Source organism: Chiloscyllium plagiosum, unplaced genomic scaffold (assembly GCF_037043375.1).
Source record: "Chiloscyllium plagiosum isolate Xiang-an unplaced genomic scaffold, Cpla_swu_hap1 HiC_scaffold_37, whole genome shotgun sequence".
Classification (NCBI taxonomy): domain Eukaryota; kingdom Metazoa; phylum Chordata; class Chondrichthyes; order Orectolobiformes; family Hemiscylliidae; genus Chiloscyllium; species Chiloscyllium plagiosum.
Window position 1 is genome coordinate 27,637,567 of NW_028270175.1, and position 20,772 is coordinate 27,658,338.

General features: G+C 45.8%; 1 protein-coding gene across 7 annotated transcripts in view; it reads right to left on the reverse strand.

The window, feature by feature from the left end:
- Positions 1 to 20,772, reverse strand: part of LOC122540243 (kazrin-like) — a 719,824-nt gene that overhangs the window by 77,471 nt on the left and 621,581 nt on the right. For all 7 annotated transcript variants that reach the window (XM_087980531.1, XM_087980530.1, XM_087980528.1 and 4 more), the window contains one exon: positions 5,686 to 5,891. In XM_087980531.1, the coding sequence (XP_087836657.1) occupies positions 5,686 to 5,891 (206 nt within the window). The remainder of the gene's footprint in view (positions 1 to 5,685; positions 5,892 to 20,772) is intronic.

A 20,772-nucleotide genomic window follows, 5' to 3' on the forward strand; every position in this document is an offset into this window, starting at 1 on the left:
GGAAGGAGAAAATGAGGACTGCAGATGCTGGAGATCAGAGTCAAACAATGTGGTGCTGGAAAAGCACAACCAGACAGGCAGCATCTAAGGAGCAGGAGAATCGATGTTTTGAACATAAGCTCTTCATCAGGAGAGGCCTGATGCTTGAACCGTTGACTCTCCTGCTCCTCCGATATTGCCTGACTTGCTGTGCTTTTCCAGCACCACACTTTTTGACTATTTTCCCTGGAGTATTGGAGGCTGAGGGCTGATGTTATAGAGGTTTATAAAATCATGAGGGTGAATAGCCAAGATCTTTTCCTGAGCTGGGGGAGTCCAGAACTAGAGGGCATAGGTTTAGGGGGAGAGGGAAAGATATAAAAGGGACCTAAAGGGCAACCTTTTCATGTAGAGGGTGGTACATGTGTGGAATGAGCTGCCAGAGGAAGTGGTGGAAGCTCTCCACCTCAGAGTAAGTAATGTGCTTTCTTCATTCTCTATCAATTGATATTAGCCAATGGACTCAGTGTGTGTCCATCTATCCCGTGGTCTCAGCGTTGAAGTATAGGGGGAAGATGCTTTACTTAATGTACACTAAACGTAAAACTATTTGCAAAATGTCCAGATTACAGAGGAGGAAGTGTTTGATGTCTTGAAACGGTTAAAGTTGGATAAATCCCCAGGACCTGATCAGGTGTACCCAAGAACTCTGTGGGAAGCTAGAGAAGTGATTGCTGGGCCTCTTGCTGAGATATTTGTACCATCAATAGTCACAGATGAGGTGCTGGAAGACTGGAGCTTGGCAAATGTGGTGCCACTATTTAAGAAGGGCGGTAAAGACAAGCCAGGGAATTATAGACCGGTGAGCCTGACCTCGGTGGTGGGCAAGTTGTTGGAGGGAATCCTGAGGGACAGGATGTACATGTATTTGGAAAGGCAAGGACTGATTAGGGATAGTCAACATGGCTTTGTGCGTGGGAAATCATGTCTCACAAACTTGATTGAGTTTTTTGAAGAAGTAACAAAGAGGATTGATGAGGGCAGAGCAGTAGATGTGATCTATATGGACTTCAGTAAGGCGTTCGACAAGGTTCCCCATGGGAGACTGATTAGCAAAGTTAGATCTCATGGAATACAGGGAGAACTAACCATTTGGATACAGAACTGGCTCAAAGGTAGAAGACACCACCAAAGGTGGTGCTGGAGGGTTATTTTTCAGACTGGAGGCCTGTGACCAGTGGAGTGTCACAAGGGTCGGTGCTGGACCCTCTTCTTTTTGTCATTTACATAAATGATTTGGATTCGAGCATAAGAGGTATAGTTAGTAAGTTTGCAGATGACACCAAAATTGGAGGTGTAGTGGACAGCAAAGAGGGTTACCTCAGATTACAACAGGATCTGGAACAGATGGGCCAATGGGCTGAGAAGTGGCAGATGGAGTTTAATTCAGATAAATGTGAGGTGCTGCATTTTGGGAAAGCAAATCTTAGCAGGATTTATACACTTAATGGTAAGGTCCTAGGGAGTGTTGCTGAATAAAGAGACCTTGGAGTGCAGGTTCATAGCTCCTTGAAAGTGGAGTCACAGGTAGATAGGATAGTGAAGAAGGTGTTTGGTATGCTTTCCTTTATCGGTCAGAGTATTGAGTACAGGAGTTGGGAGGTCATGTTGCGGCTGTACAGGATATTGGTTAGGCCACTGTTGGAATATTGCGTGCAATTCTGGTCTCCTTCCTATCGAAAAGATGTTGTGAAACTTGAAAGGGTTCAGAAAAGATTTACAAGGATGTTGCCAGGGTTGGAGGATTTGAGCTATAGGGAGAGGCTGAACAGGCTGGGGCTGTTTTCCCTGGAGCATCCGAGGCTGAGGGGTGACGTTATAGAGGTTTACAAAATTATGAGGGGCATGGATAGAATAAATAGACAAAGTCTTTTCCCTGGGGTCGGGGAGTCCAGAACTAGAGGGCATAGGTTTAGGGTGAGAGGGGAAAGATATAAAAGAGACCTAAGAGGCAACTTTTTCATGCAGAGGATGGTACGTGTATGAAATGAGCTGCCAGAGGATGTGGTGGAGGCTGGTACAATTGCAACATTTAAGAGGCATTTGGATGGGTATATGAATAGGAAGGGTTTGGAGGGATATGGGCCGGGTGCTGGCAGGTGGGACTAGATTGCATTGGGATATCTGGTCGGCATGGACGGGTTGGACCGAAGGGTCTGTTTCCATGCTGTACATCTCTATGACTCTATGACACAGTGGTCGTGCGCTCTGCGTGTGAGCAGGGCGATGAGGATCATATGCTGATTGAAGGATGATCCTGGTCGATTTGAGTTCGTTTGCACAGTCCATATGGAAATGGCTATGTGAAGGGAAAGAGTTTGGATCATTTGCCCAGGATTGCAATGGTGCAGCTGAAGTGACACACACTGCCCACCAGGTGGCTCTTGTGCTGTTTATTCTGACCCTGTTTCCCACAATCAGAAGCTGTGATTGTGCCCTGACTGCAGACTCAATACACAGCACAACAATTTAAACCGTTTAAGAAATTGCCTGTCTCACTAAAGCCAGAACTGACCTTATGATCAATACAAAGCACCCCAGCTGTCCCTTTCAGGGGCAGGTCCCACAGTTTGCTTGCTCTCTCTCTCCTAAAGGCACTGATTCTGCCTGAGCTATGGGTTCTGTCAGATTTCTGGTAATTCACCCAAGTGAATGCACTGAGTCTAATGGTACAGAAGCAAGCCATTCGACCCATCATATCCCTACTAGCTCCTTGTGGAACAATTCAATCCCCTGCTCCAACCCCACAAGTTTATGTTTTCCAAATTTGCACCCAATTTCCTGTTCCAATGATTGATAGCCTGTGTGAACCAGTCTTGTTGCACAGGGATTTCTTGGTGTTTACTGTTCGTTGTTTAAACATGTTCTTCCTCACACACCGCGCGCCCCCTCCCCCCCATATCTGTTATTCCCAAACCTTAAATTTGTCCTTGTCCCTGTCCCATTAACGACTGAGAACACCTTTTCAATGACACAGAGAGAGCCTTTGAGACACTGCCCTTGGCTGTTCAATCCCGAGCTGAGCAGGGTTTCCATGTAACTCTGAACCCGTTCAGCATACACTCTGGAACCAAGCTGCACAAAGTGAGGCTGATGCTTGAAACACAGGACTCTCTGAGCGAGGGGGTGAGAGACAGCACCGGTCAGTGCAGTGAGAAGGAGTGGGACGTGGGAGTGGGAGTAAGAAGGAGGGCGGTGCGGTGGCTCAGTGGAGGGCGACACGGTGGCTCAGTGGAGGGTGGCGCGGTGGCTCAGTGGTTAGCACTGTTGCCTCACAGCATCAGGGACCAAGGTTCGATTCCAGCCTTGGATGACTGTCTGTGTGGAGTTTGCACCTTCTCCCCGTGTCTGCGTGGGTTTCCTCCGGGTGCTCCGGTTTCCTCCCACAGTCCAAAGATGTGCAGGTCAGGTGAATTGGCCATGCTAAATTGCCCGTAGTGTTAGGCGCATTAGTCAGAGGGAAATGGGTCTGGGTGGGTTACTCTTTGGAGGGTCGATGTGGACTTGTTAGGCCGAAGGGCCTGTTTCCACACTGTAGGGGATCTAATCTAACAGCTTTTGGTGAGTAAAAATCAAAGAGGGCAAGTTATTCCAGCATCAACCTCACACCAAAACCTGTGGGTGCTGTGCACTGACTGTTTAGCTGCAGTGAGTACAATTACTGGGAATGCCTGGAGTTGCCTGAAGGACGCAGGCTGCCAGAGAATCTATTGTGAATTGTGAAACCTGTAACAATTAGGCTGCATTGTGTTTGAGAATTAATCACTTGTTGTTGGTGGCAGGGAGAGAGAGAGTGGGTCTGGGGGTGGGGGAATGGCAATTCAGTACCATTAAGGTTTTAGAGCAGGAAACAGTCCAACCATTCTTCAAAACAACAGACTGAAGGTACAGGGAGGAGAAAGACTGAACAGAAGGAGATGTTTGCAGTTAAATATAACCCAGATTATTTCAATGCCTTTGTTAGTTGGTATGACTGGAGCACACTCCCAATCCTGCCATTCTGTGTCTGGGAAGGCCATGAGGACTGGAACAAAAGACCATCAATTCCAGACAGTCACTAAGACCCCACTAGGGTTATCGAGGAGACATTGCATTGGCCAGAAAGTGGCGGGAATATGGACCCCACCCCCACGTGGAATGGCTGAAGTGAATAGTTGAGGTGTATTTCAGTGGAAACAAGGTCAGCTTTTGAAGGGGAATAAATGGTCACGATGACAGATTTGGGTGAGGAAAGATGACAGGAGACTCAATTGGAGCATAAGCACTGGTTGGGCCCAAATATATTTCAGGAATATAGAGGCTTTCCAACTCACTGATCTCAGAGCAATGCTGAGCTCCGAAACTGAAGGGAGCCCCAGGTGGGACAGAGGAAGTGCTCCTGGGATACCATCAAGGCCTCACTGAAAAGGTGCAGCATTCCCACAGATAGCCGGGAATCGAGGTGGAGGAGGAGCATCCGGGAAAATGTCGAGCACCTTGAGACTTGCCATTGGGAAAAAGCAGGAGCCAGGCGAGAGGAACGTGCTGCTATATCAACACCCCACCCACTCCTTCCTGCAACTAACAGGGCCTGGGGTAGCTACATCGGTCTGTACAGCCAGCTACAGGCTCCCTCTGAGAGTGGAAGAGAATCTGTGAGGGAACACGGTCTGCATGGACGAGTTGGACCGAAGGGTCTGTTGCCATGGTATGTACCTCTCTATGACTTTATGATATGTCTCTTCCCCCAAGCTCTCAGGCTGCTCTGAACACTTGGCATGCTGGGAGTTGAGACTGGGGCTCCCTAACACCCTGTGAATTCCCGCGCTGACCTTGCCGTCACCAACATTTCCTGCCAACCTCCTCACTGTCAGAATGTATAAGCCAATCTCACCAGACTGAGGGGATCCTGAATAGGACACACATTCCTGGGAATTTTACACCACTGCAGACTATAACCCCCTTTCATGGTAAATGTTCCTGTGCTGACTCTGATTTCATTCAACATCAATAGGTGAGTGATTAAAGGGGCGGGCTGCAGAATAATAGGTATTCAGATCGCCATGGTAACGGGATAACCGCAATATAACATCAAACACAGCCCGGCCTGAACAGGCAGCTCCTTTTAGATTGAGACCTGCAGGTAATCCTATTTCCAACGCCATCTGGACAGCTCTGCCCTGGCTTTCCAACAGTCCCAGATGATGGGGCTCCTGGACAAAAGGCCTCACTCCCACTGCCCCTTCGACAGGCCCTTTAGTCATCAGCAACAGACTGGGAAAGGGAACATGGGTCAAAGGGCAGAGGTCATTCCTTCAATAAGATAAAATCCAGGGCCTTCAGTGTCACAGAAATAATGAGAAATGTCCGAACTTTCCCTTACCTGAAGGTGCGGAGGCCCTCTTTATTAAAGTCAATCTTTCAAAGACACACTCAATACAAGTACGGAAGGCCATTTGGGCAAAAATGTCATTCTGTTAATCCTGAAATAACATGCCCCGCCTCCCTATCCCTGTGTCCGGCCAATCCAGATCCTCACTGGCCTACACTCCACATTCTGAATGCACGGCTTGTGATTCCAGCAGTAATCCCACCCTGGTCTCTGTGAACCCTGGGCCCACTCAGGGCCCAGAAACAATGACAGTTGGCTCAGGGTCCTGTTCTTACCCTGCCACTTTTGACGTTCTCCATGCAGGATTTGATGTACATTGGCATCGCCATGACAACTTCCAGCCAGGCCTGGACGGTGCCCGCTTTCCACTGCGACATTGGCATTGTCCTTGCAATCTCCACCTGCTGTAACCTGTCCAACTGCTCATCGCCCTCCGATAAACTCAGACTCAGGTGTGTGGGGCTGGACAGACTGTCCGAATCTGGAGGGAGTGGAGAAGATTAGCATCAATAGCACCACATTTAACAATCAAACCAAGTTCATAACAGCTTCACAGCAAAAACACTGCTCTTATTTATTTCACATCTTTCACTGTTAAAGAAACACACTTGTAGCTGGAGGCCATTCAGCCCCTTGAAGCTGTTCTATCACTCAAGTGCACTGTGGCTGATTGGTGCCTCAGCTTTGTTCACTCACTGCAATCCAGATCAAATGACAATCATATTAAGGTAAAATCTGTCCATCTCACCCACAAAAGAGTTCAGTTGATCCCCAGGGTCCGCTGTCTTTTGGGGGAAGTGTGTTGTAGGTCTCCAGTGGGGCCTATCTGACAATGACTTTCCTGGTTTCACTCCTTAGTATCCTCACTCCAACCTGATGGCGCTATCCCCTTGTGATCCAAACCACCATCAGAGGAGATAATATCAACATGTCGACTCCATCATTTTCTCACAACTGAGGGGGGCGTAGGGTTTTGGAGGTGGGGTAGAGCTGTGGGGATGGGGTGGGGTGTGGGGTGGGGATGGATGTGGTTTAGGGGAGTGGGGTTGGTGGGAGGGAGTGTGGGGGCTGTGGGGAAGGGAAAAGGCCTAGCGACTGGACAGTGGTTGTTGCTGGCAACGCAAGCGAGTGGACAGTGAGGGAGAACAGGTTTGGTTCAGGCTGAGCCGTAATGAAGGAACGTCCCAAAGCAGGGACTCAGCAGCAGTAGGCTGGGAACTGATTCACAGCATCGTTAGACAGAGAGAGAGAAAAGCAAGTCTGAAAGGAGATCAGGGTGCACAGCAGTCACACAGTGCCGTGGGAGAGGGAGAGCTGAAAAGGGTTGTGCTGGAAAAGCACAGCAGGTCAGGCAGCATCCGAGGAGCAGGACAGTCAATGTTTCGGGCATAAGCCCTTCATTTGGGGAAGGGTTCAGGAACCCTGAGTTACCATTAGTAACAGTAACACTGAGGGTTGTGGAGTGTTAACAGTAATATTGAGGGTTGTGGAATATTAACTGTAATACTGAGGGTTCTGGAGCATTAACAGTAACACTGAGGATTGTGGATCATTAACAGTAATACTGAGCGTTGTGGAGTATTAACTTAATACAGAGGGTTCTGGTGCATTAAGAGTAACACTGAGGATTGTGGATCATTAATAGTAATACTGAGGGTTGTAGAGCATTAACTGTAATACTGAGGGTTCTGGAGCATTAACAAAAATTCTGAGGGATGTGGAGTATTAACAGTAACAACAGGAATTGTGGAGTATTAACAGTAATACTGAAGGATGTGGAGCATTAACAATAACACTGAGGGTTGTGGAGTATTATCAGTAACACTGAGTGATGTGGAGTATTAACAATAACACTGAGGGATGTGGAGCATTATCTATAATACTGAGGGGTGTGGAGTATTAACAGTAACACTGAGGGTTATGGAACATTACCAGTAATACTGAGGGATGTGGAGTATTGACAGAAACACTGAGGGTTGTGGAACATTAACAGTAACACTGAGGGATGTGGAATATTACCAGTAACACTGACGGATGTGGAGTATTAACAGTAACACTGAGGGATGTGGAGCATTAACAGTACCACTGAGGGTTGTGGAGTATTGACAGTAACACTGAGGGATGTGGAGTATTAACAGTAACACTGAGGGTTGTGGAACATTAACAGTAACACGGAGGGATGTGGAGTCCTAACAGTAACACTGAGGGATGTGGAGCATTAACAGTAACACTGAGGGATGTGGAACATTAACAGTAACACTGAGGGATGTGGAGTATTAACAGTAACACTGAGGGTTGTAGTGTATTAACAGTAACACTGAGGGGTGTGGAGCATTAACAGTAACACTGAGGGTTGTGGTGTATTAACAGTAACACTGAGGGTTGTGGAGTATTAACAGTAACACTGAGGCTTGTGGAGTATTAACAGTAACACTGAGGGTTGTGAAACATTAACAGTAACACTGAGGGTTGTGGAGTATTAACAGTAACACTGAGGGATGTGGAACATTAACAGTAACACTGAGGGGTGTGGAGTATTACCAGTAACACTGAGGGATGCGGAGTATTAGCAGTAACACTGAGGGATGTAGAACCTTAACAGTAACACTGAGGGTTGTGGAGTATTAACAGTAACACTGAGGGATTTGGAACATTAACAGTAACACTGAGGGTTGTGGTGTATTAACAGTAACACTTAGGGATGTGCAACATTAACAGTAATACTGAGGGATGTGGAGCATTAACAATAACACTGAGGGATATGGAACATTATCAGTAACACTGAGGGATGTGGAGCATTAACAATAACACAGAGGGGTGTGGAGTATTAATAATAACAATGAGGGATGTGGAGCATTAACAGTAACACTGAGGGATGTGGAACATTACCAGTAACACTGAGGGATGTGGAGTATTAACAGTAACACTGAGGGTTGTAGTGTATTAACAGTAACACTGAGGGGTGTGGAGCATTAACAGTAACACTGAGGGTTGTGGTGTATTAACAGTAACACTGAGGGTTGTGGAGTATTAACAGTAACACTGAGGCTTGTGGAGTATTAACAGTAACACTGAGGGTTGTGGAACATTAACAGTAACACTGAGGGTTGTGGAGTATTAACAGTAACACTGAGGGATGTGGAACATTAACAGTAACACTGAGGGGTGTGGAGTATTACCAGTAACACTGAGGGATGCGGAGTATTAGCAGTAACACTGAGGGATGTAGAACCTTAACAGTAACACTGAGGGTTGTGGAGTATTAACAGTAACACTGAGGGATTTGGAACATTAACAGTAACACTGAGGGTTGTGGTGTATTAACAGTAACACTTAGGGATGTGCAACATTAACAGTAATACTGAGGGATGTGGAGCATTAACAATAACACTGAGGGATATGGAACATTATCAGTAACACTGAGGGATGTGGAGCATTAACAATAACACAGAGGGGTGTGGAGTATTAATAATAACAATGAGGGATGTGGAGCATTAACAGTAACACTGAGGGATGTGGAGTATTAACAGTAACACTGAGGGATGTGGAACATTAACAGTAACACTGAGGGATGTGGAGCTTTAACACTAACACTGAGGGATGTGGAGCATTAACAATAACACTGAGGGATGTGGAACATTAACAGTAACACTTAGGGGTGTGCAGTATTAACAATAAGACTGAGGGATGTGGAATATTAACAATTACACTGAGGGATGTAGAGCATTAACAGTAACACTGAGGGTTGTGGTACATTAACAGTAACACTGAGGGTTGTGGTGCATTAATAGTAACACTGAGGGATGTGGAGTATTAACAGTAACACTTAGGGGTGTGCAGTATTAACAATAAGACTGAGGGATGTGGAATATTAACAATTACACTGAGGGATGTAGAGCATTAACAGTAACACTGAGGGTTGTGGTACATTAACAGTAACACTGAGGGTTGTGGAGCATTAACAAAAACACTGAGGGATGTGGAGTATTACCAGTAACACTGAGGGTTGTGGAGCATTAACAATAACACTGAGGGATGTGGAACATTACCAGTAACACTGAGGAATGTGGAGTATTAACAGTAACACTGAGGGTTGTAGTGTATTAACAGTAACACTGAGGGGTGTGGAGCATTAACAGTAACACTGAGGGTTGTGGTGTATTAACAGTAACACTGAGGGTTGTGGAGTATTAACAGTAACACTGAGGCTTGTGGAGTATTAACAGTAACACTGAGGGTTGTGGAACATTAACAGTAACACTGAGGGTTGTGGAGTATTAACAGTAACACTGAGGGATGTGGAACATTAACAGTAACACTGAGGGGTGTGGAGTATTACCAGTAACACTGAGGGATGCGGAGTATTAGCAGTAACACTGAGGGATGTAGAACCTTAACAGTAACACTGAGGGTTGTGGAGTATTAACAGTAACACTGAGGGATTTGGAACATTAACAGTAACACTGAGGGTTGTGGTGTATTAACAGTAACACTTAGGGATGTGCAACATTAACAGTAATACTGAGGGATGTGGAGCATTAACAATAACACTGAGGGATATGGAACATTATCAGTAACACTGAGGGATGTGGAGCATTAACAATAACACAGAGGGGTGTGGAGTATTAATAATAACAATGAGGGATGTGGAGCATTAACAGTAACACTGAGGGATGTGGAGTATTAACAGTAACACTGAGGGATGTGGAACATTAACAGTAACACTGAGGGATGGGGAGCATTAACAATAACACTGAGGGATGTGGAACATTAACAGTAACACTGAGGGATGTGGAGCTTTAACACTAACACTGAGGGATGTGGAGTATTAACAATAACACTGAGGGATGTGGAGTATTAACAGTAACACTGAGGGATGTGGAGTATTAACAGTAATACTGAGGGATGCAGAACATTAACAGTAACACTGAGGGTTGTGGAGTATTAACAATAACACTGAGGGATGTGGAACATTAACAGTAACACTGAGGGTTGTGGTGCATTAATAGTAACACTGAGGGATGTGGAGTATTAACAGTAACACTTAGGGGTGTGCAGTATTAACAATAAGACTGAGGGATGTGGAATATTAACAATTACACTGAGGGATGTAGAGCATTAACAGTAACACTGAGGGTTGTGGTACATTAACAGTAACACTGAGGGTTGTGGAGCATTAACAAAAACACTGAGGGATGTGGAGTATTACCAGTAACACTGAGGGTTGTGGAGCATTAACAATAACACTGAGGGATGTGGAGTATTAACAGTAACAGTGAGGGCTGTGGAGCATTAACAGTAATACTGAGGGATGTTGTGTATTAACAGTAACACTGAGGGAAGTGGAGTATTAAAAGTAACACTGAGGGATGTGGAGCATTAACAATAACACTGCGGGATGTGGAGTATTAACAGTAACACTGAGGAATGTGGAGTATTAACAGTAACACTGAGGGATGCGGAACATTAACAGTAACACTGAGGGGTGTGCTGCAGAAACAATAACACTGAGGAATGTGGAGCATTAACAGTAACACTGAGGGATGTGGAGTATTAGCAGTAACACTGAGGGATGTGGAATATTAACAGTAACACTGAGGGTTGTGGAGTATTAACAGTAACACTGAGGGATGTGGAACATTAACAGTAACACTGAGGGTTGTGGTGCATTAACAGTAAAACTGAGGGATGTGGAATATTCACAGTAACACTGAGGGAAGTGTAGTATTAACAGTAACACTGAGGGTTGTGGAACATTAACAGTAACACTGAGGGGTGTGGAGTATTACCAGTAACACTGAGGGTTGTGGAGCATTAACAATAATACTGAGGGATGTGAAGTATTAACAGTAACAGTGAGGGCTGTGGAGCATTAACAGTAATACTGAGGGATGTGGTGTATTAACAGTAACACTGAGGGAAGTGGAGTAGTAACAGTAACACTGAGGGATGTGGAGCATTAACAATAACACTGCAGGATGTGGAGTATTAACAGTAACACTGAGGGATGCGGAACATTAACAGTAACACTGAGGGGTGTGGTGCATTAACAATAACACTGAGGAATGTGGAGTATTAACAATAACACTGAGGGATGTGGAACATTAACCGTAACACTGAGGGATGTGGAACATTAACAGTAACACTGAGGGATGTGGAGTATTAACAATAACACTGAGGGATGTGGAGTATTAACAGTAACACTGAGGGATGTGGAGTATTAACAGTAATACTGAGGGATGCAGAACATTAACAGTAACACTGAGGGTTGTGGAGTATTAACAATAACACTGAGGGATGTGGAGTATTAACAGTAACACTGAGGGTTGTGGAACATTAACCGTAACACTGAGGGATGTGGAACATTAATAACAACACTGAGGGATGTGGAGTATTAACAGTAATACTGAGGGATGTGGAACATTAAAAGTAACACTGAGGGGTGTGGTGCATTAACAATAACACTGAGGAATGTGGAGTATTAACAATAACACTGAGGGATGTGGAGTATTAACTGTAACACTGAGGGATGTGGAACATTAACAGTAACACTGAGGGATGTGGAGTATTAACAATAACACTGAGGGATGTGGAGTATTAACAGTAACACTGAAGGTTGTGTAGTATTAACAATAACACTGAGGGTTGTGGAGCATTAACAATAACACTGAGGGATGTGGAGTATTAACAGTAACAGTGAGGGCTGTGGAGCATTAACAGTAATACTGAGGGATGTGGTGTATTAACAGTAACACTGAGGGAAGTGGAGTATTAACAGTAACACTGAGGGTTGTGGAACATTAACCGTAACACTGAGGGATGTGGAACATTAATAACAACACTGAGGGATGTGGAGTATTAACAGTAATACTGAGGGATGTGGAACATTAAAAGTAACACTGAGGGGTGTGGTGCATTAAAAATAACACTGAGGAATGTGGAGTATTAACAATAACACTGAGGGATGTGGAACATTAACCGTAACACTGAGGGATGTGGAATATTAACAGTAACACTGAGGGATGTGGAGTATTAACAATAACACTGAGGGAGTGGAGTATTAATAGTAACACTGAGGGTTGTGTAGTATTAACAATAACACTGAGGGTTGTGGAGCATTAACAATAACACTGAGGAATGTGGAGTATTAACAGTAACAGTGAGGGCTGTGGAGCATTAACAGTAACACTGAGGGATGCGGAACATTAACAGTAACACTGAGGGATGTGGAGTATTAACAATAACACTGAGGGATGTGGAGTATTAACAGTAACACTGAGGGTTATGGAACATTAACCGTAACACTGAGGGATGTGGATTATTAACAGTAACACTGAGGGATGTGGAACATTAACAAACTCTGAGGGATGTGGATTATTAACAGTAACACTGAGGGATGCGGAACATTAACAGTAACACTGAGGGGTGTGGTGCATTAACAATAACACTGAGGAATGTGGAGTATTAACAATAACACTGAGGGATGTGGAACATTAACAGTAACACTGAGGGATGTGGAACATTAACAGTAACACTGAGGGATGCGGAACATTAACAGTAACACTGAGGGGTGTGGTGCATTAACAATAACACTGAGGAATGTGGAGTATTAACAATAACACTGAGGGATGTGGAGTATTAACAGTAACATTGAGGGATGTGGAGCATTAACAATAACACTAAGGGATGTGGAACATTAACAGTAACACTGAGGGATGTGGAGCATTAACAATAACACTGAGGGATGTGGAGTAATAACAGTAACACTGAGGGATGTGGAACATTAACAGTAACACTGAGGGATGTGTTGCATTAACAGTAACACTGAGGGATGTGGAACATTAACAGTAACATTGAGGGATGTGGAGTATTAACAGTAACACTGAGGGATGTGAATCATTAACTATAACACTGAGGGGTGTGGAGCATTAACAATAACACTGAGGGATGTGGAGTATTAACTAATTCTGAGGGATGTGGAGCATTAACAATAACACTGAGGGATGTGGAGTATTAACAATAACACTGAGGGATGTGGAGTATTAACAGTAATACTGAGGGATGCGGAACATTAACAGTAACACTGAGGGTTGTGGAACATTAACCGTAACACTGAGGGATGTGGATTATTAACAGTAATACTGAGGGATGTGGAGTATTAACCGTAACACTGAGGGATGTGGATTATTAACAGTAATACTGAGGGATGTGGAGTATTAACAGAAATACTGAGGGATGTGGAGCATTAACAATAACACTGAGAGATGTGGAGTATTAACAGTAATACTGAGGGATGTGGAGTATTAACAGTAACACTGAGTGATGTGGAGTATTAACAGTAATACTGAGGGATGTGGACCGTTAACAGTAACACTGAGGGATGTGGAGTATTAACAGTAACACTGAGGGATGTGGAGTAGTAACAGTAATACTGAGGGATGTGGTGCATTAACAGTAATACTGAAGGATGTGGAGTATTAACAGTAACACTGAGGGTTGTGGAGTATTAACAGTAACACTGAGGGATGTGGTGCATTAACAGTAATACTGAGGGATGTGGACTGTTAACAGTAACACTGAGGGATGTGGAATATTAACAGTAACACTGAGGGATGTGGAGTATTAACAGTAACACTGAGGGATGTGGAGTAGTAACAGTAATACTGAGGGATGTGGTGCATTAACAGTAATACTGAGGGATGTGGAGTATTAACAGTAACACTGAGGGATGTGGAGCATTAACAGTAACACTGAGGGATGTGGAGTAGTAACAGTAACACTGAGGGATGTGGAGTAGTAACAGTAATACTGAGGGATGTGGAGCATTGACAGTAATACTAAGGGATGTGGAGCGTTAACAGTAACACTGAGGGTTGAAGGAAAGGTCTCCACACAGCATCTTTGATGACCTCAGGATGTCTCACAACGCTCTCTCGTCAATCTGCACAGCAAACCCCCACCAACTGCAACATGACATTTTGCGGTAATGTGGACTGAGGGATAAATATTGTTCAGGATACCTGTGAGAATCCTCCAGTGTGGTCCCATGAGACTGTGCTGCTGATGCTGCCTGATATCCCAGAGTGTCTGCATTAGTTTGGTTCTCTTCACAAACTTCCATTGTGTTTTACTGTTTGGGCTTCAATGCTTTGTAGAAATCTGGATGGATGGCATGTTTCCACTTACACTGACCTGCCCTGTACCACCCAGCGGTGGCACTGCCTCTGAGTCTGTAACATGACGAGGAAATCGATCCAAGGATGTAGAGAGGGATCCAGCTCCTCTGACAATTTGGAACTGGTCTCCTCCATGTTTCTCAGAGCCAGGAGGCTGGCCCACTCACACCCTCACTACCTCTATGGGCATGGCCTTCAGGGTTAGCCAGGGAGTCTCCCTCCCTGAGTCCACTGCACCTTGAATATTCACAATATAGGAACAACGTGGATGAGGGAACAAAACGTAATATTTCTAACTTTGCAGATGGTGCAAAGCTGGATGGGGGTGGGAGTGGGCTGTGAGGAGGAAGCAGAGATGTTACAGTGAGTGGAGTGAGTGAGCTAATGCATGGCAGGCAAAGTATAATGTGGATAAATGTTAAGGTCATCACCTCTGGCAGCACAAACAGGAAAGTACATAATTACCTGAACGGCAATCGATTGGCAAAGGGGCAGGTGCCATGAGATCTGGTGTAGTGATTGTAACAAAGTCAGCCATAAAATATGAGGCGATTAATCTGGTCCAATCAGGGAGCCCTGGCTGACAGATATAAACAGGAGTGTCAGACACCGCGAGAGCTGGCTCTGAGGGAAGTGGATCAGTGTCAAGGACTCGCCGCGTGTAAATTAAGGGTGACAGGATACCAGCCTCTGTGCAGTTATTTCACCTGGGTGTCCTTGTATTCCTGTCACTGAGAGGAAGCTATGCAGGTGCAGCAGGCAGTGAAGAAGGCAAATGGTAAGTTGGCCTTTGTTGTAAGAGGAGTCGAGTACAGGAGCAGGGATATTTCACTGCAATTATCCAGGCAACACTGGAGAACTGGATGCAGTTTTGATCTCCGTATCTGAGGAAAGATGTTCTGACTATAGATGGAGTGCACCAAAGTTTACCAGACTGATTCCTGACTGACACATGAAGAGAGACTGGATTGGTTATGACTATGTTCACTGGACTTTGGAAGAATGAGGGGGATCTCATAGAAACCCTTCAACCTCCAGCAAGAATAAAAGGATGTTTCCAACGACCAGGGAGTCCAGAACCGGGGTCACATCGAAGGATACTGGGTCGGCCATTTCAGGCTGAGATAAGGAGAAATGTCTTCACCCAGAGACCCTGTGGAACTCTCTGTCATAAAAAGCAGTTGAGGCGAAACATTGAACATTTTCAAGGAGTTTGATAAAGTGGTTGGGGCTAAAGGGATTAAAGGATCTCAGGGGAAAACAGGACCAGGGGACTGAGTTGGATGATCAGCCATGATCATACTGAATGGATCAAAGGGCCAAATGACCTACTCCTAGTTTCTCAAACACCTCTCCCACTTTGCCCTCTGGTGAGCTGGGAACCAAACCATCCTTCAGCCTGGGTCTGACAGAACTCCCTGTGCCCAGTGACTCACCAGTGCTAGAATTGGTGGCTTGTCAGGTCAAGTGATGGGATGTCTTCATGGTGCTACCCTTCAGCTCTCTCTCTCTCTCCTTCCCTGGGCTGTTCAGTGCAGACAGGTGAGTACCTGAACACAGGTGTGGAGGAGGGTGGGTAGAACTGCAGAGGGAACACGAGGGGGTGGGATAAAACAGGACCATGGTGGCACCATCAGGAGCTTGTTCCTTATGCAGCACAAGGGTGAGCCAAGAGCTGAGAAGGGGCATGAGGCAGACAAATGCCAACCTGTTCAACATTTTCAGTGGCACTTGATCCAAGGGATTTATTGCAGCCATTTCTATGAGGCAGAGAGACATCACCTCCACTGGGTTCAGGAGTTCCAGGCCTACGCAACCTTTGACCCCTTCTGTTGTGTGCCCACCTCGCTGTATTGGAGAGAGGGCAGAATGCCAGTGATAGTGTGACACTATGTTTCAGTGATGAGCTGCTAGAGCGGAATAGCTGAAGCTAACTGAAAGCAATGGGTGCCAGGTGTGAGCTTGGCACGTGTGCAAGGATTGCTGATGGGTTTATCCTGGAGTCTGCGTCAGGCCGGGCAGTCTGTGAGGCTGGTGGAGTGCTGGGTAGGGTACATCATGTAAAACCTACCTTGACCACTCACAAGAGGTCACTGAACGTCTTGTGGCACTGCTGCTATGTCATCAGGCATTGCCCTGCTTTGCCCAGTCCCTTCAGGGGTAAGTCCTAATGAGTTCTTAATGACTGGGCTAGATTATCGTGGATGGTGGTCTCTTCAGACCTCTGTAAAGGTGGTGGGTGGGACCCAGATGAGGAAATCCTGGGCTGAATTTCTGACCGATAAAATGTTCGATTTATAAGGGAAAGGAGGTGGGCATGAATTGCAAAATGCAAAACACCCAGTTTGCAGAGTGATTTGAACACAGTGCTGAGTTAAAACAGACTCCAGTTTTCATGATCCCAAGCTATTAACCTGCAATAATGGAGGGTACAAATTTTTCATGGAACCTGTACTTCCTCCCCCCTTACCCTGTCACCCTGCATTTCCCATGGCTAACCCACCTAGCCTGCACATCCCTGGATATTATGAGCATTCCAGCTAGCCTGCACATCTTTGGATTGTGGGAGGATATTGGAGCACCCGGAGGACACCCACACAGACACGGGGAGAATGTGCAAACTCCACACAGTCACCCAAAGCTGGAATCGAACCTGGGTCTCTGGCGCTGTGAGGCAGCGTGCTAGTCACTGCGCCACCCCAATGGAGGAGACAGAAAGGTACTTCAAAAACAGATAAGCTTTGTTTAAATTTCATGACCTGTTTATTTAAATCCTCAGTTCTTTTTGAAAAGGACACAGGATGAGGCTATAGTTGTCACAGTAAAAGAAGCACATGCTGCTAGAATGCATGATTGACAGGCCATCTAGTTTAGGCCACATTTCCTTGGTGTGAGAGCTGCATGTGCCAGTGGTGTAATGCTAATGCCACTGGATTATTGATCAATAATCAATATTGATCCAGAGGCTAAGGCTAAAACTTTAGAGAAATATGTTCAGTACTAACCAGAGCAACTGCAAGAATTTAAATTCAATGAATACATTGGGAATAAAAAGCTAGTCTTAGGTAAGTTACCATGAACTATCATCAATTGCAAATACCTATCTGGGTGACTAATGTCCTTCAACGGGGAAATGTGTCATCCTATCTGATCCAGCCTACATGTATTTCAGACCAGCAGCAATGTGGTTGACTCTTAACTAACCCTGAAATGGCCTGGCAAGCCACTCAGTTTGAGGTTCATCAGAGATAAGGAACAAGTACGCCTATATTCCATGAAAGAACAAAGATTTTAAAAATTGACACCTACATTGAGGTGGGTTGGCCAAGTTAGAACATTTCCAACTCTAACTACCTGCTTTTACCGCAAACCCCAGCACATACTCTGTGCATTAGAAGACTGGCTATCTTCATTCACAGAGTCGTAGAGTCATAGAGATGTACAGCACAGAAACAGACCCTTCGGTCCAACCTGTCCATGCCGACCAGATATCCCAACCCAATCTAGTCCCACCTGCCAGCACCCGGCTTGTATCCCTCCAACACTTCCTATTCATATACCCATCCAAATGCTTCTTAAATGTTGCAATTGTACCAGCCTCCACCACATCCTCTGGCAGCTCATTCCATACACGTACCACCCTCTGCATGAAAAAGTTGCCCCTTCGGTCTCTTTTATATCTTTCCCCTCCCACCCTAAACCTATGCCCTCTAGTTCTGGACTCCCTCACCCCAGGGAAAAGACTTTGTCTATTAATCCTATCCATGCCCCTCATGATCTTATAAGCTTCCATCAGGTCATCCTCAGCCTCCGATGCTCCAGGTAATACAGCCCCAGCCTATTCAGCCTCTCCCTATAGCTCAAATCCTGTAACCCTGGCAACATCCTTGTAAATCTTTTCTGAACTCTTTCAAGTTTCACAACATCCTTACGATAGGAAGGAGACCAGAATTGCATGCAATATTCCAACAATGGCCTAACCAATGTCCTGTACAGGCACAATATGACCTCCCAACTCCTGTACTCAATACACTGACTAATAAAGGAAAGCATGCCAAACGCCTTCTTCACTATCCTATCGACCTGTGACTCCACTTTCAAGGAGCTCACCTGCACTCCAAGGTTTCTTTGTTCAGCAACACTCTCTAGGACCTTACCATTAAGTGTATAAGTCCTGCTAAGATTTGCTTTCCCAAAATGCAGCACCTCGCATTTATCTAAAAACTCCGTCTGCCACTTCTCAGCCCATTGGCCCATCTTATCAAGGTCCTGTTGTAATCTGAGGTCACCTTCTTCGCTGTCCACTACACCTCCAATTTTGGTGTCATCTGCAAACTTACTAACTGTACCTCTTATGCTCACATCCAAATCATTTATATTAATAATGAAAAGTAGGGGACCCAGCACCGATCCTTGTGGCACTCCACTGGTCACAGGCCTCCAGTCTGAAAAACAACCCTCCACCACCACCCTCTGTCTTCTACCTTTGAGCGAGTTCTGTATCCAAATTGCGAATATATTTAAATAGTCCCCAAGTCAGAAAGTTGCTGAATAATTAGTGTATGTATGTATGTCTGTGTGAGCGTGTGTATTTGATTTGATGTGATTTATTAGTGTCGCAGTGTACCTGATACAATGAAATGATTTGCTCTGCTTGCAGTCCAGGCATGTCATACTGCATTAGATGGGAGAACAAAGCGCGGACTACAATGTTACTGCTGCAGAAAATGTGCACAAAGGGCAAAATCAACATTAAATTTCAATATGCATGCATATGTGTATGCCTATGTGTGTGCGCCTGTGTGTGTGTGTGTGAGCCTATATGTGTGGGTAAGCCTGTGTGTGTGAGAGCCTGTGTGTGTCTGTGTGTGAGAGCCTGTGTGTGTGTGTGAGTCTGTGTGTGTGTGAGTCTGTGTGTGTGTGTGAGAGCCTGTCTGTGTGTGTGTGTGTGAGCCTGTGCGTGTGTGTGAGCCTGTGTGTGTGAGCCTGTGTGTGTGTGTGTGTGGGGAGCCGGGGTGTGTGTGTGTGAGCCTGTGTGTGAGCCTGTGTGTGTGTGTGTGTGTGAGCCTGTGTGTGTGTGTGGGCCTGTGTGTGTGTGTGTGTGTGAGCCTGTGTGTGTGTAAGCCTGTGTGTGTGTAAGCCTGTGTGTGTGAGCCTGCGTGTGTGTGTGTGGGGAGCCGGTGTGTGTGTGTGTGTGTGTGTGAGCCTGTGTGTGTGTGTGTGTGTGAGCCTGTGTGTGTGTAAGCCTGTGTGTGTGAGCCTGTGTGTGTGTGTGGGGAGCCGGTGTGTGTGTGTGTGAGCCTGTGTGTGAGCCTGTGTGTGTGTGTGTGTGTGAGCCTGTGTGTGTGTGTGTGTGTGTGAGCCTGTGTGTGTGTGAGTCTGTGTGTGTGTGTGAGCCTGTGAGTGAGCTTGTGTGTGTATGTGAGCCTCTGTGTGTGTGTGTGTGTGCCTGTGTGTGTGTGAGCCTGTGTGTGTGTGTGTGTGTGAGCCTGTGTGTGTGTGTGTGTGTGTGAGCCTGTGTGTGTGTGAGTCTGTGTGTGTGTGTGAGCCTGTGAGTGAGCTTGTGTGTGTATGTGAGCCTCTGTGTGTGTGTGTGTGTGCCTGTGTGTGTGTGAGCCTGTCTGTGTGTGTGTGAGCCTTTGTGTGTGTGTGTGTGTGCCTGTGTGTGTGTGAGCCTGTGTGTGTGTGTATGTGTGAGCCTGTGTGTGTGAGCCTGTCTGTGTGTGTGTGAGCCTTTGTGTGTGTGTGTGTGTGAGCCTGTGTGTGTGTGTGAGCCTGTGTGTGTGTGTGTGAGTCTGTGTGTGTGAGCCTGTGTGTGTGAGAGTCTGTGTGTGTGTGTGTGTGAGCCTGTGTGTGTGAGAGAGCCTGTGTGTGTGTGTTTGTGAGTCTGTGTGTATGTGTGTGAGTCTGTGTGAGCCTGTGTATGTGTGTGTGTGAGTCTGTGTGTGTGTGTGTGTGCTTGTGTGTGAGTCTGTGTGTGTGTATGTGTGTGAGCCTGTGTGTGTGTGCCTGTGTGTGTGTGTGTGTGTGAGTCTGTGTCTGAGCCTGTGTCTGTGTGTGCCTGTGTGTGTGAGCCTGTGTGTGTGTGTGTTTGTGTGTGAGTCTGTGTGTGTGTGTTTGTGTGTGAGTTTGTGTGTGTGAGTCTGTGTGTGTGTGTGAGAGCCTGTGTGTGTGTGCCTGTGTGTG